Consider the following 23,644-nt stretch of genomic DNA (forward strand, 5'->3'; position numbering starts at 1 on the left):
TACCATAAGCCAAATAATGACTAATTTAAATAATTTCTTTAAACATTTAAGTGCATCACTTTAGCTCTATAAGGTGGGTGAAAAGAGACACCTGGGAATTCCTTCAGCAACTTTCCATCTTGATATTTTAGGAATGCAAAAAACCCATCAGTCAAAAAAGTCACAGTTGGGATATAAATCATCTGCCACTTCTGTTCTAAATCAGGCAGCGCGGAAGAGGAAGGTGCAGAAGAAGTAGACAACACTGACGTACGAAAGCTATTCATTTATTCTGCTGATCCAGACAATGTGCCGAGGATCTGAACCCCTTCTTCTCAGTCAGGGTCAAATGACTTTAAAGAAAGTTTAGGCTGAATGAAAACACTGAATACAGTTCAGAAGCTGTGGCACAACGGCATCCTGTGGGATCATCTAAATCTGCTTCTCTCTTTATCCTTGGACCTCTTGGGGGAGCGGCTGCGGCTCCTGTCCCTGTGGCCTTTGTCACGTCCCTCTCTCCCATGCTTGGCCCAGGACTTGCTGTGTTTGTAGTCCCGATCTCTGGAGCGGGAACGGGAGCGCTGGTGGGCCATCTTTCTGTCACGCCTGCCCTCGTCACTATCCTGGAAAAATGTGGGGGGGGGGGAGGATGAGGACAAAATTGGAAACGACGGTGAGGTTGTGTTTTAAGCTGTTACAAGGAAGAAAGAAGACTTATTATGAGAAGGAATTATGGCTGTCAGAGAAAGAAATTCTGAACTTCACATTATCTGTGACAGACTGAACAGATAACATGAGACCTTCAAATGTTTGAGGTTTCACGATATATAATAGAAGCAGCTTCAGTGATGATGACTGATTAGAACTCATATACCTCTGTCAGAGCCACTATTTCAGAGCTAAATCCACCTGTCAACTTTTGCACTCTGTACCTGGAACATTTACTTAATATCATACGCGATATGTGCTAATATAAACCATATTGATATTATGTACAATGTTCTTATCTTTTGCACATTCTACTTACATATTCACATTATATTATTGTCCCATTCTGTGTTTTTATTTATTTATTTTTCTACCTCAGTTTTATCTTTTACCTCCGTAGCTTTATATCAAAATAATTTACTCATTTCCCATCCCAGCCACCCAACTCCCTCTGAAACCACATTCTGAAATTTAATTCAGGCTCCAAAGGGGTTATTGGGAACATATCATTCCTACTAAACACATAAAATTTGGAGCCTTTGACATCGTTAAAGACTCAACGGGAGGGTGACTTGGGGTTTTAACCAGTTCAAGGTTATGCATGGCCTTCATTAGGCGCATTCGGACAGAGGCGTTCTAAGAACACAGTTCTAAGAACTGTCCACCTCGAATTTAGTTATAAGCACTGCCCTTCCCCAGGGGAACTGTTTCATTTTGCATTCACACATAAGTCGGGGAGCTTGGTCGGGACTGATGTGACGCAACCGTCTGCAACAGTGACGTGTTACTGTAGCGCCACACTCAACAACAAAACCCGCGAAAAGAAGAAAACAAAACACCACCAAGAAGCTAACATGGAGAGTGAGGAGGCCACCGTGTTCATGGTCTGCATGATGGTGATATTAATCATGGACGATCACATCAGACGTCTAAGATGGAGGCTGGAAGAGCGCACAGCGAGAGTCAGGAGACAAAGAATCCAGCAGCGGGCGATACTTCTTCGTTTCATGAAGGAAAGAAGGAGAGCAGAGCGCCGCAGACAAAGGAGACGACGTCTAAGTTTAACTTATTAAACATGCACCGGTTGGGTCTGTGTCGTATGAGAAAATATTTCAGACTAGGGGCGGAGCTACCAGCCACCAAACATCTACGTCATATGTCTTCCTGTGGAACCCAGAAAAGACCCTGAAGAAGCTAAAATGGTTCCAGGAACTGAGGGCTGCAGTCCCGAGTTCCTGCAGTGGGAATGTGCCTAGTGGTCTGGTGAGACTATCAAAGTTCACACCTAGCGTTGAGCCCATCTGTGATCGATGCAGGCAAATGCCAGCCACCCTCTCACATATGTTCTGGTTTTGTCCAAAACTAGACAATTTCTGGGAGTCAATATTTAAAACTTTTTCAGATGTTTTACAAGCCCCTATGGAACCTTCGGCCATCACTGCCACATTTGGAAGAACTCCTCATGACACTCACCTTAGTCGCCTGGCAAAGAATATGATGGCTTTTGCATCTCTCATAGCTGGGCAATTAATATTGTTCAAGTGGAAGGAGAAACTTCCCCCAACCTTTAAGATGTGGATCAATGACCTTCTACACCATTTGGTATTAGACAAGATTTGTTATTCTATATGGAAACCCTTGTTAATTTATATAGAGAAATTAGATGCTGCTAATATTGGTGTTCTATGCAACTGAACCTATATTATGCAGAATCTGGAACCCATAAGGACCAGTTACTTATTGTTTTTGTGTTGGTTTGTTTTAATTATTATTATTTACTTGTGTACCATGCTGTCTTGTTTTAATTATTAATTTGTACATATATATTTTTGTATATGTATTTTTTATATGTAAATTATGCAAGGGCATGTAGGAGCCTGTAGGAGTATGCAAGGGCATGCGGGGGCATGTAGAAGTATGTAGGAGTCTGTAGGAGACTGTAGGAGCCTGTAGGAGACTGTAGGAGCATGTAGGAATCTGTAGGGGCACGTAGGGGCCTGTGGGAGACTGTAGGAGATTTTAGGAGCCTGTTGGAGACGGTAGGAGCATGTAGGGGCCTGTAGGAGTCTGTAGGGGCCTGTAGGAGATTTTAGGAGCCTGTTGGGGCCTGTAGGAGCATGTAGGAGACTGTTGGGGCCTGTAGAAGTCTGTAGGGGCCTGTAGGGGCCTGTAGGAGATTTTAGGAGCCTGTTGGAGACGGTAGGAGACTGTAGGGGCCTGTAGGAGATTTTAGGAGCCTGTTGGGGCCTGTAGGAGCATGTAGGAGACTGTTGGGGCCTGTAGAAGTCTGTAGGGGCCTGTAGGGGCCTGTAGGAGATTTTAGGAGCCTGTTGGAGACGGTAGGAGACTGTAGGGGCCTGTAGGAGATTTTAGGAGCCTGTTGGAGACGGTAGGAGCATGTAGGGGCCTGTAGGAGTCTGTAGGGGCCTGTAGGAGATTTTAGGAGCCTGTTGGAGACGGTAGGAGCATGTAGGAGACTGTTGGGGCCTGTAGAAGTCTGTAGGTGCCTGTAGGAGATTTTAGGAGCCTGTTGGAGACGGTAGGAGCATGTAGGAGACTGTTGGGGCCTGTAGAAGTCTGTAGGGGCCTGTAGGAGATTTTAGGAGCCTGTTGGAGACGGTAGGAGCATGTAGGAGACTGTTGGGGCCTGTAGAAGTCTGTAGGTGCCTGTAGGAGATTTTAGGAGCCTGTTGGAGACGGTAGGAGCATGTAGGAGACTGTTGGGGCCTGTAGAAGTCTGTAGGTGCCTGTAGGAGATTTTAGGAGCCTGTTGGAGACGGTAGGAGCGTGTAGGAGACTGTTGGGGCCTGTAGAAGTCTGTAGGGGCCTGTAGGAGATTTTAGGAGCCTGTTGGAGACGGTAGGAGACTGTAGGGGCCTGTAGGGGCCTGTAGAAGTCTGTAGGGGCCTGTAGGAGATTTTAGGAGCCTGTTGGAGACGGTAGGAGCATGTAGGAGACTGTTGGGGCCTGTAGAAGTCTGTAGGTGCCTGTAGGAGATTTTAGGAGCCTGTTGGAGACGGTAGGAGCGTGTAGGAGACTGTTGGGGCCTGTAGAAGTCTGTAGGGGCCTGTAGGAGATTTTAGGAGCCTGTTGGAGACGGTAGGAGACTGTAGGGGCCTGTAGGAGATTTTAGGAGCCTGTTGGAGACGGTAGGAGCATGTAGGAGACTGTTGGGGCCTGTAGAAGTCTGTAGGTGCCTGTAGGAGATTTTAGGAGACTGTAGGAGACTGTAGGGGCCTGTAGGAGTCTGTAGGGGCCTGTAGGAGATTTTAGGAGCCTGTTGGGGCCTGTAGGAGCATGTAGGAGACTGTTGGGGCCTGTAGAAGTCTGTAGGGGCCTGTAGGGGCCTGTAGGAGATTTTAGGAGCCTGTTGGAGACGGTAGGAGACTGTAGGGGCCTGTAGGAGATTTTAGGAGCCTGTTGGAGACGGTAGGAGCATGTAGGGGCCTGTAGGAGTCTGTAGGGGCCTGTAGGAGATTTTAGGAGCCTGTTGGAGACGGTAGGAGCATGTAGGAGACTGTTGGGGCCTGTAGAAGTCTGTAGGTGCCTGTAGGAGATTTTAGGAGCCTGTTGGAGACGGTAGGAGCGTGTAGGAGACTGTTGGGGCCTGTAGAAGTCTGTAGGGGCCTGTAGGAGATTTTAGGAGCCTGTTGGAGACGGTAGGAGACTGTAGGGGCCTGTAGGAGATTTTAGGAGCCTGTTGGAGACGGTAGGAGCATGTAGGAGACTGTTGGGGCCTGTAGAAGTCTGTAGGTGCCTGTAGGAGATTTTAGGAGACTGTAGGAGACTGTAGGAGCATGTAGGAATCTGTAGGGGCACGTAGGGGCCTGTGGGAGACTGTAGGAGATTTTAGGAGCCTGTTGGAGACGGTAGGAGCATGTAGGGGCCTGTAGGAGTCTGTAGGGGCCTGTAGGAGATTTTAGGAGCCTGTTGGGGCCTGTAGGAGCATGTAGGAGACTGTTGGGGCCTGTAGAAGTCTGTAGGGGCCTGTAGGGGCCTGTAGGAGATTTTAGGAGCCTGTTGGAGACGGTAGGAGACTGTAGGGGCCTGTAGGAGATTTTAGGAGCCTGTTGGAGACGGTAGGAGCATGTAGGGGCCTGTAGGAGTCTGTAGGGGCCTGTAGGAGATTTTAGGAGCCTGTTGGAGACGGTAGGAGCATGTAGGAGACTGTTGGGGCCTGTAGAAGTCTGTAGGGGCCTGTAGGAGATTTTAGGAGCCTGTTGGAGACGGTAGGAGCATGTAGGAGACTGTTGGGGCCTGTAGAAGTCTGTAGGTGCCTGTAGGAGATTTTAGGAGCCTGTTGGAGACGGTAGGAGCATGTAGGAGACTGTTGGGGCCTGTAGAAGTCTGTAGGGGCCTGTAGGAGATTTTAGGAGCCTGTTGGAGACGGTAGGAGCATGTAGGAGACTGTTGGGGCCTGTAGAAGTCTGTAGGGGCCTGTAGGAGATTTTAGGAGCCTGTTGGAGACGGTAGGAGCATGTAGGAGACTGTTGGGGCCTGTAGAAGTCTGTAGGTGCCTGTAGGAGATTTTAGGAGCCTGTTGGAGACGGTAGGAGCATGTAGGAGACTGTTGGGGCCTGTAGAAGTCTGTAGGTGCCTGTAGGAGATTTTAGGAGCCTGTTGGAGACGGTAGGAGCGTGTAGGAGACTGTTGGGGCCTGTAGAAGTCTGTAGGGGCCTGTAGGAGATTTTAGGAGCCTGTTGGAGACGGTAGGAGCATGTAGGAGACTGTTGGGGCCTGTAGAAGTCTGTAGGTGCCTGTAGGAGATTTTAGGAGCCTGTTGGAGACGGTAGGAGCGTGTAGGAGACTGTTGGGGCCTGTAGAAGTCTGTAGGGGCCTGTAGGAGATTTTAGGAGCCTGTTGGAGACGGTAGGAGACTGTAGGGGCCTGTAGGAGATTTTAGGAGCCTGTTGGAGACGGTAGGAGCATGTAGGAGACTGTTGGGGCCTGTAGAAGTCTGTAGGTGCCTGTAGGAGATTTTAGGAGACTGTAGGAGACTGTAGGGGCCTGTAGGAGTCTGTAGGGGCCTGTAGGAGATTTTAGGAGCCTGTTGGGGCCTGTAGGAGCATGTAGGAGACTGTTGGGGCCTGTAGAAGTCTGTAGGGGCCTGTAGGGGCCTGTAGGAGATTTTAGGAGCCTGTTGGAGACGGTAGGAGACTGTAGGGGCCTGTAGGAGATTTTAGGAGCCTGTTGGAGACGGTAGGAGCATGTAGGGGCCTGTAGGAGTCTGTAGGGGCCTGTAGGAGATTTTAGGAGCCTGTTGGAGACGGTAGGAGCATGTAGGAGACTGTTGGGGCCTGTAGAAGTCTGTAGGTGCCTGTAGGAGATTTTAGGAGCCTGTTGGAGACGGTAGGAGCGTGTAGGAGACTGTTGGGGCCTGTAGAAGTCTGTAGGGGCCTGTAGGAGATTTTAGGAGCCCGTTGGAGACGGTAGGAGACTGTAGGGGCCTGTAGGAGATTTTAGGAGCCTGTTGGAGACGGTAGGAGCATGTAGGAGACTGTTGGGGCCTGTAGAAGTCTGTAGGTGCCTGTAGGAGATTTTAGGAGACTGTAGGAGACGGTAGGAGACTGTAGGGGCCTGTAGGAGACTGTTGGGGCATGTAGGAGCATGTAGGAGACTGTTGGGGCATGTAGGAGCATGTAGGAGACTGTTGGGGCATGTAGGAGCATGTAGGAGACTGTTGGGGCATGTAGGAGACTGTTGGGGCATGTAGGAGACTGTTGGGCAAGTAGGAGCATGGTCAGCTTTACTGAGCAATCTGAAACAACTTTTCCTGGCAGAATGCAGTGCGTCTGACAGCAACACAAGGACAAACACTTCCTTATCCAACCTACCTCACACAAGCTTCCTGCAGTAAAAATACACTAATTTAATCCATCTTCATCATTTAACACAAGCAGCACATAACTGTTAGCTCTAAGATTCAGAGTGAAACATTGGGTGAATTTACTTTGTGCTTTTTGGACTTCTTGCTGTCCTCATCATCTGAATGATGGTGGTGCCTCTTCTCCTTGCGTTTCCTCTCAGAGTGGTGATGGCTTTTTGTCACCTCTTCTTCCTCAATCAGCAGGTCATACTTGGAACTTTTGGAAAAATTAAGGAAATCTCCAGGAAGTTTCAAAAGGCAGAGCAGAAATACATGGAATCTGGTACGTGTGGTGCACAATGATGATTTATGACACATTAACACACAAGGATACTCTTGTTTAGGCTTGACTTGATCCTTCAGAGCCAGTTTGGATCGGTTCTCCACATCTTTCTCATAGGCTTTGAAGTCCTCCTTAGTGTACTTCCCACCTAGGACCCAGAGGATGAGAGGAAATGAAGGAAGGGCAAGTTAACTCAAAGTAAGGAAGACAATAACGATCAATATGAAGACTAACTTTACTTTAATACAATTTCTTTATATAAATTATAAAACAAATCTGAGAGGCCTCAGCAAGAGTACCTTTCCCTTTCCATTTGATCTTTGCAACTGACTGGCTGAAGTCGACGTGAATGCGTCGGTCATCAATGAGCACATTGTCCATTTTATAATAAGCCTTCTCACAGTCTTCTTGCTGTTGAGACAAAATGTACGGAAAAGTTACTCTGAATGAGGAGAAAAACTATGTTTAAGAACATACCTTACATTTAAACTGCAAGTCTCATGCCACAAACTCATTTTCTCTTTGTAATCTTCCCAACATCTTCAGGATCTCTTTATTTGCCAAATGTGCAACGTACTCAGGAATCTGACCTGGTGTAACAGCACCACAGGACAAGTAAACAGTTAACATAGCAGGACAAGCTAACAGTTAACATAGCAGGACAAGCTAAAAGTTAACATAGCAGGACAAGCTAACAGTTAACATAGCAGGACAAGCTAACAGTTAACATAGCAGGACAAGTAAACAGTTAACATAGCAGGACAAGGTAACAGTTAACATAGCAGGACAAGCTAACAGTTAACATAGCAGGACAAGGTAACAGTTAACATAGCAGGACAAGCTAACAGTTAACATAGCAGGACAAGCTAACAGTTAACATAGCAGGACAAGCTAAAAGTTAACATAGCAGGACAAGCTAACAGTTAACATAGCAGGACAAGTAAACAGTTAACATAGCAGGACAAGCTAACAGTTAACATAGCAGGACAAGTAAACAGTTAACATAGCGGGACAAGTAAACAGTTAACATAGCGGGACAAGGTAACAGTTAACATAGCAGGACAAGCTAACAGTTAACATAGCAGGACAAGCTAACAGTTAACATAGCAGGACAAGCTAACAGTTAACATAGCAGGACAAGCTAACAGTTAACATAGCAGGACAAGCTAACAGTTAACATAGCAGGACAAGTAAACAGTTAACATAGCAGGACAAGCTAACAGTTAACATAGCAGGACAAGCTAAAAGTTAACATAGCAGGACAAGCTAATAGTTAACATAGCAGGACAAGCCAACAGTTAACATAGCAGGACAAGCTAACAGTTAACATAGCAGGACAAGCTAAAAGTTAACATAGCAGGACAAGCTAATAGTTAACATAGCAGGACAAGCCAACAGTTAACATAGCAGGACAAGCTAATAGTTAACATAGCAGGACAAGCCAACAGTTAACATAGCAGGACAAGCTAACAGTTAACATAGCAGGACAAGCTAAAAGTTAACATAGCAGGACAAGCTAATAGTTAACATAGCAGGACAAGCCAACAGTTAACATAGCAGGACAAGCTAACAGTTAACATAGCAGGACAAGCTAAAAGTTAACATAGCAGGACAAGCTAATAGTTAACATAGCAGGACAAGCCAACAGTTAACATAGCAGGACAAGCTAATAGTTAACATAGCAGGACAAGCCAACAGTTAACATAGCAGGACAAGCTAACAGTTAACATAGCAGGACAAGCTAAAAGTTAACATAGCAGGACAAGCTAACAGTTAACATAGCAGGACAAGTAAAAAGAAGTTGTACTTTGAATAAAATAAAAATATATACAGTTGAGGTGGGATATGTACAGAATGATATGACCGGTACAGTTGAAGAGACCAATACTGTAGAAGAGATGGGGGAGAGTGCTACTGTTATATCTGAAGTGCGCATGAAGTGCAATTTTTTAAATTTTTTTACCTAAACTCTCTTCACAGCACTCTAATGGTTGAAGTGTTTACTGCGAACTCTCATCATGCACTTGTTTGTCCGGTTTCGGTGCAGTGTGTTGGCACTGACCTCATCCCCTCCCTGTTTCTGTATTCAGCAGACGCTTTTATCCAAAGCGACTTACAAATGAAGATATAACAGCTTTATAAAAAGCTAACAATAAGCTACATAGAAGGAACCCAGGAGTCCGACTCTGTCAGAGGGGACAGAGTAGAGATAGGGTGCAGGCATAGAAGGAAGTGCAGAAAGATAAAGTGCAGAGATAGAGGGGGTAGGGAAGTACAAGGTAAGTGCTGGGATAGGAGATGCTCTCTGAAGAGCTGGGTTTTCAGGAGCTTCTTGAAGATAGACAGGGACGCCCCTGTTCTGGTAGCGCTCGGTAGGTCATTCCACCATCGTGGGACGACACATGAACAGAGTTTGGATTGTCTTAGGCGTGGTGTAGGAGCTGCTAGACGACAATCCTGGGACCAACGGAGGGACCCAGTTGGGACAGAAGCCTTTGCAAGAGCATTCAAGTAGATGGAGCCGTTCCATTAAGCTCTTTGTAGCTAACATCAGGGACTTGAGTGAGTCACATCAGTGACTCCCTGACTAACATGTTTGCAGAGGACTCACCTCGCTGCAAGTAACTGTGCAAAAGATATCCAAAAATTTTTTTACAGGGAAGTTGCCATTTAATTATCAAAGTCAACCAGGTGTAGCAGCTGGTTGTCTGGTTTTTGTTTCTATTTTTGTTCTGTTTCCTCTTCTTCTTTCCTTGTCCCCCGGTCCGGTTCAGTTCTATTACATGTCATATATTGTCAACAGAAATAAATAAATGGGCATCAAGGGGAGCTTTACATTTATAAGACTTCCCTTGGAAAAGCAAATCTGTTTGGCATCAAAAGTATTCAGACTACAATTCTGCTGCCATAATGCTGAACAGGACAAGGGGGAGAAAAGAAAAAAAAAAAATTAATTATCAAAGTCAGAAATCTCAGTCAGAAACTGGGGCTAGGGCTGTAAAGTCCTAGTCGACTGGTCGACTTATTGGTCGATACTTCTCGGTCGACCAAAATTCTGATTGGTTGAGTTAATTTCATACAGTCTATGGTTAATTTCATCAGGAGGAAAGTGCTAATGGGGTTGTTTTCAGAGCAGCCCTGTTGGAATTGGAATTGTCAGTTTTATTTATTATTATTAATAAAGATAATTTTCCCTGAATTTCCTTTTGTGTTTAACTGCCTTCTTGTGAATCCTTTGAATGGTGTTATGGTGTTTTTCCCCCCTCTTTTCCCTCTTTTCTGTCTTCTCAAACCCCAGCTGGTCGAGGCGGATGGCCACCCTTCCTGAGTCTGGTTCTGCCAGAGGTTTCTTCCTGGTTCTGCCAGAGGTTTCTTCCTGAGTTTGGTTCTGCCAGAGGTTTCTTCCTGAGTTTGGTTCTGCCAGAGGTTTCTTCCTGAGTTTGGTTCTGCCAGAGGTTTCTTCCTGGTTCTGGTTCTGCCAGAGGTTTCTTCCTGGTTCTGCCAGAGGTTTCTTCCTGGTTCTGGTTCTACCAGAGGTTTCTTCCTGTTAAAGGGAGTCGTTCCTTTCCACAGTCCCTCAGGCTCAGGACGGGAGATTGGACTGAAGACAAGTTTCGGTGCAATCTGTTGGTTTCCTTAGCTAGGACATTAATTTTTGAATTGGCTCTATATGAATGAATTGGATCATGATTACAATGAATTTAATTCCAATTGGCTTGAATTGGACTATATTATATTAGTGCCTTGAGATGAAAATTGTTGTAATCTGGCGCTATATAAATAAAATTGAATTGAATTGTGCTGATATCAGTATATTTTCGGTAATCATGGGCTATTATATTGCCCACACCCCTCGCGATTACTCGATTTTTAGTTGAAATTTCAGGGTTTCAGTCGACCAAGAATTTCTTTGGTTGCTTCCAGCCCTAACTGGGGCAAAGTTCACAACATCCAAGTTTTTTTTAAACTTTTGTTGGACAGCTGGCCAACCTGCACCAGGTCTGTGGATATTACACCATCTATTTACATAACTGTCACTTCTCTCACAGTGACTCAAGTAACCCCATGAGACCATAAACAATATGGCATAACAAGAACAAACAGTGCATGACCCATTTCCATTTTTCACATCCTGCAGGGTTTTTCCACGTCATTTGATGATATATTTATCCACTACTGACAGACGAGCACCTGAATGGAAAACTGTGATAAACGCATTAACAAGTCATTTCATTACCGTGTCCAAAAACCTCATAAAGGGTGGAACATTGAGAGCCATTCATGACCAAATTCTGGTTTGAGCATTTAGAGGTGGCTTTTAATTCAACACTTGACCCATGGCTCAGGACACACTGCTGACCCATGCTTGCATTTTCACAAATGTTGGAATACTAAAGCTGCGTGTGAACAGAAAACTGAATGCCAAACCTTAAATGGTCTGTTTGATCATCTCTTCACAGATGTTACTATAACTAAAGGTGTCAAAGTGGGCATGTATGTCTATAAGCAAAATGTTAAGTAGAAATTAGGTCACAATTTCCAAAAACCACTGCTTTGTTTGGGTTTTCCAAGAATGAAATGCATGATAATCTGCTGATCCTCAGTTTCTTCACTCCAGATCATAATAATGTTGGCTAATGATGGCTTGTTTTAAAGAAATGAAGCTGACAAATGAGTAGAGATTGTGACGTTACGTTAGCTCTTTGTTTTCTGCCGTCACTGCTGCCTCATTCTCTTCACTGAACAGCCTATCAGGGAGCTGCCTCACTGAAAATTCAATATATCGGAAAGATAACACTGATAAAGTCTGACAATGCCAACGGTGTGTTACACACTGAAAATACAGGAGAGACAGATGTTCACCAACACTCCAGATGTGCCCCATGGCAGTCAGCTGCTTTTAAATGATTACGATCATTTCAGCTTCTTGTCTAAAGTGTACATGAGTATATCCAGGTTTTCTGAACCTGTCCTTTAAAGCGTAAACACATCAGTACCAACTTTGTATACTTCTCAGAAAAGCTCTGACACATAAGCTCCTCACCTTTTCAAACTCAATAAACGCGTAACAGAGGGAATCTCCAGTTTTCCAGTCTCTGATGATCTCACAGCTACAAGAAAAGTATTTGCAGAAGAAAAAGACATTACTGATTTCAAGTAAACTGTAATCACATGCAAAATGTCCACAGAGACAGATCATAAACAAGTATTTGTGGGAGCTGGAGGGTAACCTCACCTTTTTATGGCCCCAAAGCGAGAGAAGATAATTTCCAGGTCCTCGTCTGTGGTTACTGGATTCAGTTTACACACAAACAGAACGTCCTCTGGAGGCTTGACGTCTGCATCAGGGAGGTCACCCACCTGGAGGAGGGTGCAGCAGAAGGTATATAGCTGACGCAGCCAGTGTCTTTGGAGGACCGCGAGCAGGTCTTTCACTCACCATCTCCAGCAGAATAGCCTGAGTATTGGCCTCTTTCTCCTTCAGCCTCTCCTCCTGTTCCTCAGCCCCTTTTCCTTCTGTATCGTCAATTTCTTCATCTGCTCCAATACGGCCACTCTGCATACCCACGACACAACATTTATGGCTACTTTAGGCACCAGATAAACTTATTTGTGTAGACATACTTAGCTGAGTGTTCCTCGTTTCCTTCTGAACGTGCTTTAATGACTGCTCTCTGTCAGCATATTTAGATAGACCGCACTCACATCTAGCTGCTCCTTGGTTGGCTCGGGTGACCGATCGGGCACTGGCAGGTCAGGAGGGTCGTCGAACGGATCCTCCAGAATCACTGTGTGGTTTATCCTACAACAAAAGGACAAGGTTTTAGTAAGGATTTAAAAATCAGGTGGGCTTCAAGATTTAGCAAAAAGCCTCCATTGATCAGTCGGAACGAACAAAGATGGGTGCATCTGCGTTGTGACATAATAACATGACTGCTTGTGTTTTTAGGAAAAATTTGTTTCAAAGTGCTTTTTTCATTTTCATTTTTAACACTGAATGTAGAGTTGAAGTCAATTCTCAAGTCACACTCATATGGCACTTCAGGTTTGGTATACATGAAAAAAATTGCCCGACTCACCTGATATCCTGAAATGGGATAAAATCCTTGTCAACAAAGGTCTCATTTATTTTGGTCAAGACATCCATACCTTCTGTAACTTCTCCGAACACAGTATGTACTCCATCCAGATAGTCCAGGTTCTCACCAGTTGTAATGAGAAACTATGAAGTATACAACACTGATATAGTAAGTCTGTCTTGTAACACATCTGGGACACTTAAAAACAGCTGTTTTCATTATGAGTTATGACAAAAACTCCAAATCTTTCAGAGTTTGTTATGTCATCTTTTTCAGAAGACTGATCAAGTGATATTTCATGATAGGCAATTTCCCACAGTCTCTCCTCTGGAAGCAGAGTGTCAGTGTCCATGTCACTCACCTGAGAACCATGCTGATCATTTCCATTGTTCACCATTGACACCGTCCCCCTCTTCCTGTGTTTAATGCGAGGTCCTTTCTCCACATCAAAGTAACGGGCCTGGTCTCCATAAAGTTTGCTAATATCCCAGAGGAGAGAAAAACTGTGACTGTGTTCAACTTGCTATGTTAAAAAAAACTTCAACTTTACTTGTGAGTAAAATGGCTGACCTGTAGACAGATTCTCCTCCACGACCCGTTCCAGTGGGATCACCAGTCTGCACAATGAAGTTTCTCTGAAAATGAGACAAACGTGAAACTAAGCGTGGAATAGGCTTGTTTTTGGGACCACTTTTTTGTCCACCCCATAGAGAACATTAAGCATAGTGCCTAAATGTAGTTGTGGTCCACATCATTTAATAAAATGTACATGATGATCGAACAAAAAGATCAAAGAAAAAAAGGAAGGTGAAGGTTACGTGCATATGTTCATCCTCTCACCTTCAATCACATCAGTGCATAATGCCAAATTAGAGAAGCATCACACCGCCTGATGTTACAGACGTCAAAGCAGACTCTATGACAAGTACCAATGATTTATGCTCCATCAGCCTCCGGATACGGCAGCTTAGTTTCAGACAGAATAAACCTGCCTGTGCCACAGCTCAAGATTTAAACATCCACACAAAATCATGATGGCCTTCACTGCAAAAATGAGTGAAAACTAGATTGACAAAATTTACAAAAGTGAAAATCTGGACAAATTTGACCTTAACTGCATGTCTTTGTTCATTTTGGGCCATAGCAGATATTTCATTCTAAAGCCTTTATTGGCCAGGACTCACACTTTGAGTACTGTGCAGATTCCTCTGTACAAACTACCAAACCAATCTAAAAAGAACACTCCATCACAATAATTACATTTTGTAACAACACAACTATATGGAGAGATGTCAAACAAAACCAGTAATGAAATTGTGTAATTCACAGCCAATCCAAGTTATTGGATCCATGTTGTAGGAAAACTTTGCCTAAACTTTTACTGACTAACTTTACAGACTTTTACTGACATTAAGCTGTCTCACATTTTTTTTTAAAGTCATTATGGCAGACATACTGTAGCCTCCATCACTGAGACATGGGACCTGCCACCCAACAACATCCTTCCCCAACCCCGAACGTTTGAACAAATACGCAAAAACTTGAATCATTTCTGTGTTTTTGCTGGACTTTTACCTGCACATTGTGGATGAGGCAGTAGTTGTAATATTTTATCTTGCATAATTTCAGAAAGTTTAGGCAAGCTGTAAAAGAGCACAGAGATGAAGTTACACGAACAGCTACCACAGACCACATTCTTAGTACAAGATAGCGTGTATTAGGCGTTAAGGCGTAAGTGTAAGCTTGTTTCAGTGGTTAATTAACAGTAAACCAAGTGAGCAAATGTTGAAGAAATAAACGAATGCGCAAACAAGCTAACAGCGATAGCTAACAGCACCGTATTTTCTAACTCAGCCCGCCAGTGGCACAAACAAATATCAGTCACTTCATGATATGAGCTGCTGCTATGTGCAAATCACTGCATTTTCTTACTTTTAGGCCTTTCTTCTGAAAACAAATCAATTACAATATCACCCAGAGTAGTTTCAAGGAGCACCGCCATGCTGACGCCTCAGGTTCTCGCGAGAAACCTGTGGATATTCTGTGCGCATGCGCAGTCTGTATACCTGCTCAATGTTTTTGTTGTAGCGATCTTGATGCTTGTAAGTGAAGTCAGACCAAAACAGAGATGACAGGACCAAGAGTTTGTGCTGTAGTTCTTCTTATGATCTCAGTAGCTCACGGAGAGTCGGCAGCCAGGCAGTTGAATACCGTAAGAGCCAAATACGATGTAATGTTGATATTAGCCTAGCATTAGCTCTCTGACCGTTAACTTATCACGCCTGTTTGCAGTTTTTCATATTTTTTACTTGTGATTCCCACAGGAGAATATCTTGATTAACGTGACAGCGGGAACGCTTGAGGATACCCATCTGCAAGATTCCAACAAGTTACAGGTAAAGTGGTGTAAATGAAATAACTAAGCAGAGTAGCAAAGCCTAGTCTTTTTCCATCCTTGTTGCGCTTCCTGTTGCAGATCAATTTAAACATCTCGGTGGGAGAAGAGCAGATACTGGTCAATGACGTCCCAGTGGAGCTGTCAGGGGTCACCAGGTTCAACTGTCAGGCTCTTCTCTGTGAGTCTTCTTCAGCACTAACATAAATCATAGATTTATGTCCCCACTGCATTTATAAATTCTGCGAAGTTGCTTCTGAAGCAGGATCGCTTCTGGAGGTCAATGGGACGGTGTCCTACAAAATGCTGGCAAAAAGTGAAAGTGGAAAGAGTTGTGGCAGTAGTCTGTTACCGTGGCCCTCTCCTTTGTGTTTTCCCTTCGTATATTGTGCAGATTTCTCTCCAGTACATCTATAACAGCTCCTTGCTGTTGATAAATGACTTGAGTGTTTAATTCGTAATCAGACTTTGTATTGAAGAAGTTACGGCTACTTATTGGTGGAGCTTACGGCACAAGCTTTGAAATACCGTTGGTTTGTTCGTTTACCAGTGGACAGCATCAATGGAAGCAGCCAGTTCGACTCTGGGGACGTGGTGTCGACTGTCACCCGGGTGATGGTGAGCCAAAACAGGCTATACAGCGACTCAGAGGAGGTGGTCGCTCTGCAGGTGTTCAGTGAAGTGATAGAAATGGAGGGCAAAGAGGTAAACAGGTTTTTTCTACTTTACACATCTCATGTGACATATGTATGCCAAAGTTTAAATATTATGAGAGACTCTGAGTTGAACATGTGCTGTACTCCACAGTCCGTCCCAGATAAATGCTGCGTTAACCTTGGCTGGGTTCTGCTTTACTTGTGTTGTGCACAAGCTTTATTCTACACATATAAAGATCTATATCTATATATGTACAGTATGCAGCACTTTTTAAGTACAGATTAACATAATGGGGTTCAGTGTCTTGTGCAAAGACACTTCATAACGTGTGCACACTGGGGATCGTTCCACCACCTGTCCAGCTGGAAGCTGACTTTCTGAGCTGAGCCACAGCCACCCCAACATCTGCCCCTCAGGTGTTGAGGAAAAATGTCACGCAGTGTTACAGAATGACCAAGGAAACCTGGTTTCACCCTGTTGCTGAATATCTCAAACTTGCCTTGACTTGGTGTGATTTAGGTCCAACAGCCTGACATGTGTGAGGTGAAAATATTGCTGAGCCCGGACTTTCAGAAGGTGGCTCAGTTTACCAACATCTACCCCATCGGACACAGTGAGATTTTCAGGGTTCCAAGAGAAAATGATGTGGTTGTCACATATCAACCAAATTCAAGGAAAGGTTTGTTCTTGGTTTTCTTTTAGTCTCCTATTTGTCGTTGTTGCCATTCTGTAGAAGTACGGTGTGCTGTGTATTCTCTTCTCTAATGTGTTTTTTAAATCAGACGAAGAACAGCTGATCTTCCAGACGACCAGCCAGTACCCAGAGGAGCACACAGAGACCACCCAGGAAGAGACTGCAGCCCCAGGAAAACTTCCAGAGACCCCCCTGCGTATTGACCCTGACGTGCTGTTTGATGTCAGATATGATGATGACTTTGATGACAGGGACCAGAGCCAAGCTGATCAGAACCAGATGGAAACTCCACCCAAGGAGTTTGAATCTTCTTACTCAGTAAGCCAAACCGCTGCTAATCCAGTTGATGGCATACAGTACGCGTTGCATGGGAGCCATCTTGCCTTTTCTGGAGTATAATTGCTTGTTGTTGGGCCTTGTTCTGTAGGAGGATTCAGGAGATCAGAGAAAAACAGGCTGTCTGTCTATGAACTGATACTTTATTGAAAATGAAGCTTGCTTTGTGAATCAAGGATTTTATTGTTGTGCACTCAGCCAGAGGGTCGGAAAGTCATATACTGTATTTTGACCATTTAATGTATATTTTTTACTGTTTTAGAGGTGAGTCGTGTACCCCTGCTTGCATTTCCAAGTGTAATCCTTGTATAGATATCTGCCAGGACTGTGTGACGAATGGCAGCTGCTAGAAGTCGTAATGTAAACAAAGGGAGGGGGGGAACTACATCCTGCTGTTCACAGCTTAAGATGGATGATGACACAAGTGCAAATCTTCCTAAAATGCTCAAAAAACTTGATGCAGGGTGCAGGCAGGAGGACTGCATATAGCTGCAAGAGATGCTCTTATCCCCATGTCCATCTCTGCAGGCCATGTGTCAGTGGGTGGAGCAGGTGAGGGAGCGTCTGCGGCGCTTCTGCTCCGAGTCCCTGCCCCTCTTCTTCCTGGTTATGTGGGTTGTTGTGATCGGCGTTGTTGGATCAGCAATAATCGTCAAGATATTGGACGTGTTCTTCCCAACTTGTGAACACAAGTACGTTTGTTGAATGCAGTCTGAATGATATATCTGCTCCACTATCCAGAGGGTGGGGTTGTCTAATGCTTCTTCTCTTGTTCAGGACCCTTCACATTTTATTTTCTGTTTACAGGCACATTTTTCACCTAAACCCTGTCACTCTAATGCCAGAGGATGAGAAGTGCAATCTGCTGGAAAACATTGAAATAGATGCAGCTGAAGAAGATAAGAAGCCTTGAATATTGACTCGACCGCCTGCTTCCAGTTTGGTCTTGTTTGTTCTTTAAAGCTCTAGATCCACTTTCCATTTCAGTTCAGCCTTTAAATATGTTGGCCATGAAACAGGAGAATGTTTTATGATAATCCACGTAAATCCCAAAAATTCAGCTGCGTGATTCAGTCCAAAGTAACTGGCAGAGATCTTTGGGCAATAAGAAAATAAGCACATTTCATCAATGTGTAAAACTTTTCCTTTAAAACCAAAATGTTGTGGCACATAAGTACCAAGGTCCCGGTCCTGTAAGAGAAAGTTGAAATGCAATCTGTGTTTAACCAGTGAATGACACAAAGTGAGTATTAGGAGCTCCATCCAAGGACTTTTTGCTTTTAGCACTTCTGGTCAAGTCACAGTTTTGTTTTCATTCAGAGCTTTTTTTTCCTTCTGAAACTGTAATCCACAGCCGAAGAAAGGTTTTTGGGAATACAGTACGGTGTTTATTTGGTGTATATTTTTTTATGGATCAGGTAGTGTGTGCTTATCTGAAATGAGATCATTGTGAAAAGCATTTTTTCTGAATGTGTTACACTAACGAGACGAGACAACATGCTATGTGTCACACCTTAGAAGCTCCTGATTTGAATGTCCTTACTGAAAAAGCATGTGCCTTCGAGGCCCACTGCACATTATTGAGGTTCTTTTGTTGATTGTCATTCACAGTGCCTCAGTGATTGTTTTGAGGATTCTATCACTGAAGAGTGGGGGAAGGGGATTGTATGACACTTAAATCAGTTTTGTGTATGGCTTCCTGTTACTAATACTTTACTAATACTTTGATGTGATCAAAACCGTGTAATTAAGAGAGATTCAAATGTTGAACTTATTTTCTTCAATATTGCTCCAGATATTCTGTCAGGTTGGGTCTGAGAAATCAGACAGCTGGACAGGTCTCGGTAGTCCCTAATCAATATGCTTTTTTTATTTTTATTTCTATTCTGTACCTTAGAGCTTGGCCTCCACAGGACTCAGTTAAACTGCAGGATGCATGATGTACTGAGTTAGCAAACGATGCATGTGTAGGGTAGATAGTGAATGTGGTTGTTATACTTTAAAACTCTGCATGATCAGTCAAAACAGTTACCAAACCAGCCTCAAATTGATCCAACTCTATACCACAGAGCGCTGCAGATGAAACCCAATGAGCTTTTATGGTCGACAGTGTGAAGGCATGAACCTGTTGCTGAAGAAATGAACAACAAATGATGTTTAAATTTGCTTTGTTAAATGATATTAGATCCATGTGTTATCTGTGTGCATAAACTATGAATTACAGCTGGACTCGTTTGGAGTCCAAAAAGTGCTTATTAAATGCTTTCTTTATGACTATCATGTTGACATTTAGTCACATTTAGAGCCTGTGAACGTGGGACCAGAGCAGACAGCATTCTTTAAGCTTACACAGAAGTGCCATAAGGTTTACAACTGGACAATCAGACAGATGAGCCTAAGAGCTAAATCACTTACAAATATGAAGTATTAGCTCATCCCTGATGAAAATGATCCAGCTGTATATGTACAGTTAAGATGAATGTCAGAGTTTCATTGAGTTATCTGTAAATCGGGAAAATTATTTTTACATTTTTAGGCAATCAGCATCGGCCAAGTATTACACAAAGCTGGCAAATACAAAGTGAATGCAGAGAAATCCTCACGCTGACTAACTTGGATTTATGAATGGGACCAGCCTGGGAGCCAACAACACACAAACCCAAAAACATGCACATATATAAAACTTTAAACAGTTTCCTCACTGAACACATGTGTACAGACAGTTTGTATTATCATGATTTTGCTGGAAGTGACGTTTCCTTATGTTACAATGAAAATACAGATTCAGCATAAAATACCTGTCCCACATTTGGGGCTCCGCACATCAAACTCAAACAACAATTGTCATCTCAAGGCACTTAAGTAATATAGTTCAATTCGAGCCAATTGGAATTCAATTCATAGCAATCATAATCCAATTAATTCATATAGAGCCAATTCAAAAATTAATATCCTAGCTAAGGAAACCAACAGATTGCACCGAAACTTGTCTTCAGTCCAATCTCCCGTCCTGAGCCTGAGGGACTGTGGAAAGGAACGACTCCCTTTAACAGGAAGAAACTTCTGGCAGAACCAGAACCAGGAAGAAACCTCTGGCAGAACCAGAACCAAGAAGAAACCTCTGGCAGAACCAGACTCAGGAAGGAACCTCTGGCAGAACCAGACTCAGGAAGGGTGGCCATCCGCCTCGACCAGCTGGGGTTTGAGAAGACAGAAAAGAGGGAAAAGAGGAGGGAAAAACACCATAACACCATTCAAAGGATACCTCTTGGAACAGGGAAACACAAGTTAATAACCACAATAATGTCACATGGACATAAAAAATGTACACTCAAAGAGGACAAAAATCAGAAACAAGACAGGCTAAAGGATCTGGATGGTATGCACTTATACAACAGTTTCAACAAACATAATTCCTGACTTGGTTTGAAAGGCTCAAGCCTTCAATCCTTGCTACATTCTGGCTCAGCAAAACATCAGCTAAATCTAACTGAAACTCAAGCAGCTGCTGCACTAACATGACTTTTAATCATTGATGGCAGTTAGTGTGCTTTGTGTCTGAAAATCATCTGCTCTAGCAGGTGTAGTGTTGAAGTAACTCACATTCCTCTCATCAAACACAGTCCCTGTGACATATTTGGACATGATTGCTCTTTATTTAAAACAAAAGAAGCAAATGTCTGTTTAAAAACATTAAAGGGGGGGCAGAATATTTCAGTCTGACTTTCTTACTCTGAAATATTTCATTCCCCCAGGTAACTTTGGTAAGGAAAGAGCAAATTTCTTAAAATTAGCAGGAATAGCCGAGTATTATGAGTGGAATAAATAACCCAAAACATGAGATGATTGGTTACTCTGTAACTCTATATATGTGTGAGATATAGGGGGGGGGAGGCAGAATATTTCAGCGTGAGAAAGTCAGACTGAAATATTCTGTTCCTCCAAGTAACTTTGGTAAGCAAAGAGCAAATGTCTTCAAATTCACAGGAATAGTTGTGTATTATGAGTGGAATGAATAAGCCAATAATTCCCCAACCGTTTGAAAAAGAACAATTCCCCTGTCATACTCACTCTTACATTACGATCCCTGGGGAACATAGGGATCTGCATAGAAAGAACAAAACAACAGATTGAAAACAACATGAATTCAACCCTGTGTGGTCAGTCTTTTGGGACAGGGTCCTGGTCAGAACTTGCAGCTTTGCAAACCATATTTGAGGATGTGCGCCTTTGCCCGGGCACAAAGTCAAACAGAATCACCTGTTAACCAGTCAGGCCCCTGCGGAAACAGGAAGTGAAACAACCACACTAGGGACAGGGACGCCCCTGTTCTGGTAGCACTCGGTAGGTCATTCCACCATCGTGGGACGACACATGAACAGAGTTTGGATTGTCTTAGGCGTGGTGTAGGAGCTGCTAGACGACAATCCTGGGACCAACGGAGGGACCCAGTTGGGACAGAAGCCTTTGCAAGAGCATTCAAGTAGATGGAGCCGTTCCATTAAGCACTTTGTAGCTAACATCAGGGACTTGGATCTGATGCAGGCGGCTAAGGGCAGCCAGAGGAGCTCAGTGAACAGAGGGGGGGCGTGTTCTTTTAGGCTGATCCAAGACCAGACGCGCCGCCGCGTTCTGGACCATCTGCAGAGGTTTCACAGCACAGGCTGGAGAGCAGTTAGGAGAGCAGTTAGGAGACCAGTTAGGAGACCAGTTAGGAGACCAGTTAGGAGAGCATTGCAGTAGTCAAGGCGGGAGATGACCATGGCCTGCACCAGCAGCTGGGGGGCATGTTGGGTTAGGTATGGTCTGATCTTTCTTATGTTTAGTAATGCAAAGTGGCACGAACGAGCAACCGAGGTAACGTGTTCTTTGAAGGTTAGTTGGTCATCAGTCATGACACCCAAGTTTCTAGCAACCTTTGATGGAGCAAGAGATAGGGATTCGGTTTGGATGCAGATGCAGTGGTGTGTGGTTGGTTTGGCTGGAAAGACCAGCAGTTCAGTTTTTGGGAGGTTAAGCTGGAGGTGATGGGCTTTCATCCATGCTGATATGTCAGAGAGAGTCTGAGATTCGTGCTGAGACCGTGTGGTCGTCAGTTGGGAATGACAGATAGAGCTGGGTATCATCAGCATAACATTGGTATGAGAAGCCATGTGATCGGATGATCTGGCCCAGTGAGTTGGTGTATATGGCAAAGAGAAGAGGTCCCAGTACTGAACCTTGGGGGACCCCTGTGGCGAGGTGGTGCGCTGCAGAAGTGTGACCAAGCCAGGATACTTTGAATGACCGACCAGTGAGGTACGATTCAAACCAGGAATGTGCTCTCCCTGTGATGCCCATGCTGGAGAGTATGGACAAAAGGATACTGTGGTTGACTGTCAAATGCAGCCGATAAGTCGAGCAGGATAAGTACAGAGGACTTAGCTGTCACTCTGACTTCTTTTAAGGCTTCTGTCACAGCTAACAGAGCCGTTTCATTGGAGTGTCCACTTTTAAACCCAGATTGGTTTGGATCAAGGAGGTTGTTATGCGAGAGGTATGAGAAAGACACCATGAGTTGGAGGGAGGGAAGGTTTCTTGAGCAGCGGTGTAACCTGAGCTTGCTTGACTGTGGTAAGAAATGTGCCTGATGTCAGTGAAGCATTAATCACATGCGTGACTGCTGCAGTTACAGTAGGAGCATTGGACTGGAATAGAGTTGGGCAGTTCAGTAAACTGTTTGCTTATAGCTGCCACTTTGTCAGCAAAGAATGGCAAATGTGTCTGCTGTTAGATTGGTAGCAGGTGGCGGAGGATTAAGTAGAGTTTTGAAGGTGGAATAAAGTTTCTGGGTGTCAGTAGTACTGTGAATCTTGTCAAAGTATGGCCATTAGGGTTGCCACCCATCCCGTAAAATACGGAATCATCTTTTATTTGGCAATTAAACCATGAGGTCTAATTATTGAGATCCGTTCCCTATTTTGAAAAATATCACAGGAAAAACTAAGGCCAGCAAAATTGTCATTCGTGGGATCGTTGACTGAGTGGTGGGATTTGCGCATGATTTCCGGTCCTCTGTTCCTGGCTACCTGAGATTAAATTGTCATCAAATGTAGACATTTCTAAATCCAGATTAAAAACATTTCTTTTCTCATGTGTCTATGCCTGAAATCTGCACGGTATGTTTTCACTTATCTAGACTGTTGCTTGTTTTAATTCATTAGAATTATTTTATTTATTTCTCTTTATATTCTTATACATATTTCCAATGCTGTTTCTGCTCCCCGCTGCAATGCTTTAATTTTCTGTAAAGCACATTGAATTGTTTGTACATGAAATGTGCTACAAATAAATGTGACTTTTTTATTTGACCTGCGGGTGGTGCTGTCACCAGAGTTACTAACAACTTTTAAAAATAAAAGAAACAGTCTGACATAAGACAGCGTGCATTAGGAGAGCAACACTGCAGACAAGTCAGAACGCAGAAGATAGAAGCATCAGTGTCAGAGTTCTTCCTACCCCAATCATCTCCTGAGACTGATCCGGTATGATGTTATGATTCATTCAATTTCTATTCTGGTTGTACTTTTGCAGATGTTACATGCATGAGTCTTCTTCAGAAGACTGCTGAGGTTTGATTAACTGTTTAGGGTGTTGAATTTTAAAA

The 23,644-nt window shown here is 43.8% G+C and overlaps 2 protein-coding genes across 2 annotated transcripts; one reads left to right on the forward strand and one right to left on the reverse strand.

Moving 5' to 3' along the window:
- Window positions 1-250: 250 nt before the first annotated feature.
- On the reverse strand, window positions 251-14,946 carry ppil4 (peptidylprolyl isomerase (cyclophilin)-like 4). Its single transcript, XM_072362832.1, has 13 exons — window positions 14,849-14,946; window positions 14,492-14,559; window positions 13,487-13,551; window positions 13,278-13,395; window positions 12,917-13,059; window positions 12,543-12,639; window positions 12,277-12,393; window positions 12,073-12,197; window positions 11,881-11,947; window positions 7,136-7,247; window positions 6,888-6,984; window positions 6,638-6,770; window positions 251-602 (listed from the first exon to the last, which is right to left on the reverse strand). The coding sequence occupies exons 1-13, from the start codon at window positions 14,916-14,918 to the stop codon at window positions 408-410; spliced, it is 1,407 nt and encodes a 468-aa protein (XP_072218933.1). The 5' UTR covers window positions 14,919-14,946; the 3' UTR covers window positions 251-407.
- Window positions 14,947-14,970: 24 nt separating this feature from the next.
- ginm1 (glycoprotein integral membrane 1) lies at window positions 14,971-19,275 on the forward strand. Its single transcript, XM_072362833.1, has 8 exons — window positions 14,971-15,128; window positions 15,241-15,312; window positions 15,393-15,492; window positions 15,862-16,016; window positions 16,488-16,647; window positions 16,751-16,980; window positions 17,527-17,690; window positions 17,806-19,275. Exons 1-8 carry the CDS (start codon window positions 15,045-15,047, stop codon window positions 17,909-17,911), a joined length of 1,071 nt encoding a protein of 356 aa, XP_072218934.1. The 5' UTR covers window positions 14,971-15,044; the 3' UTR covers window positions 17,912-19,275.
- The last annotated feature ends 4,369 nt before the right edge of the window (window positions 19,276-23,644 follow it).

This window comes from Leuresthes tenuis, unplaced genomic scaffold (assembly GCF_036924035.1).
Source record: "Leuresthes tenuis unplaced genomic scaffold, fLeuTen1.0.hap1 SCAF_13, whole genome shotgun sequence".
In the NCBI taxonomy this organism is placed as follows: Eukaryota; Metazoa; Chordata; class Actinopteri; order Atheriniformes; family Atherinopsidae; genus Leuresthes; species Leuresthes tenuis.

What these genes read in the sequence shown, in the direction of transcription:
- ppil4 (XM_072362832.1), bottom strand. Translation starts at nt 14,918, where the DNA reads ATGGCGGTGCTCCTTGAAACTACTCTGGGTGATATTGTAATTGATTTG. An exon ending in ATCCCATTTCAGGATATCAG is followed by an intron (nt 12,640 to 12,916) that starts GTGAGTCGGGCA and finishes CTTTTGTTGTAG; the next exon opens with GATAAACCACACAGTGATTC. An exon ending in AGGCTATTCTGCTGGAGATG is followed by an intron (nt 12,198 to 12,276) that starts GTGAGTGAAAGA and finishes ACCCTCCTCCAG; the next exon opens with GTGGGTGACCTCCCTGATGC.
- ginm1 (XM_072362833.1), top strand. Translation starts at nt 15,045, where the DNA reads ATGACAGGACCAAGAGTTTGTGCTGTAGTTCTTCTTATGATCTCAGTA. An exon ending in AAGATTCCAACAAGTTACAG is followed by an intron (nt 15,313 to 15,392) that starts GTAAAGTGGTGT and finishes TTCCTGTTGCAG; the next exon opens with ATCAATTTAAACATCTCGGT. An exon ending in CAACTGTCAGGCTCTTCTCT is followed by an intron (nt 15,493 to 15,861) that starts GTGAGTCTTCTT and finishes TTCGTTTACCAG; the next exon opens with TGGACAGCATCAATGGAAGC.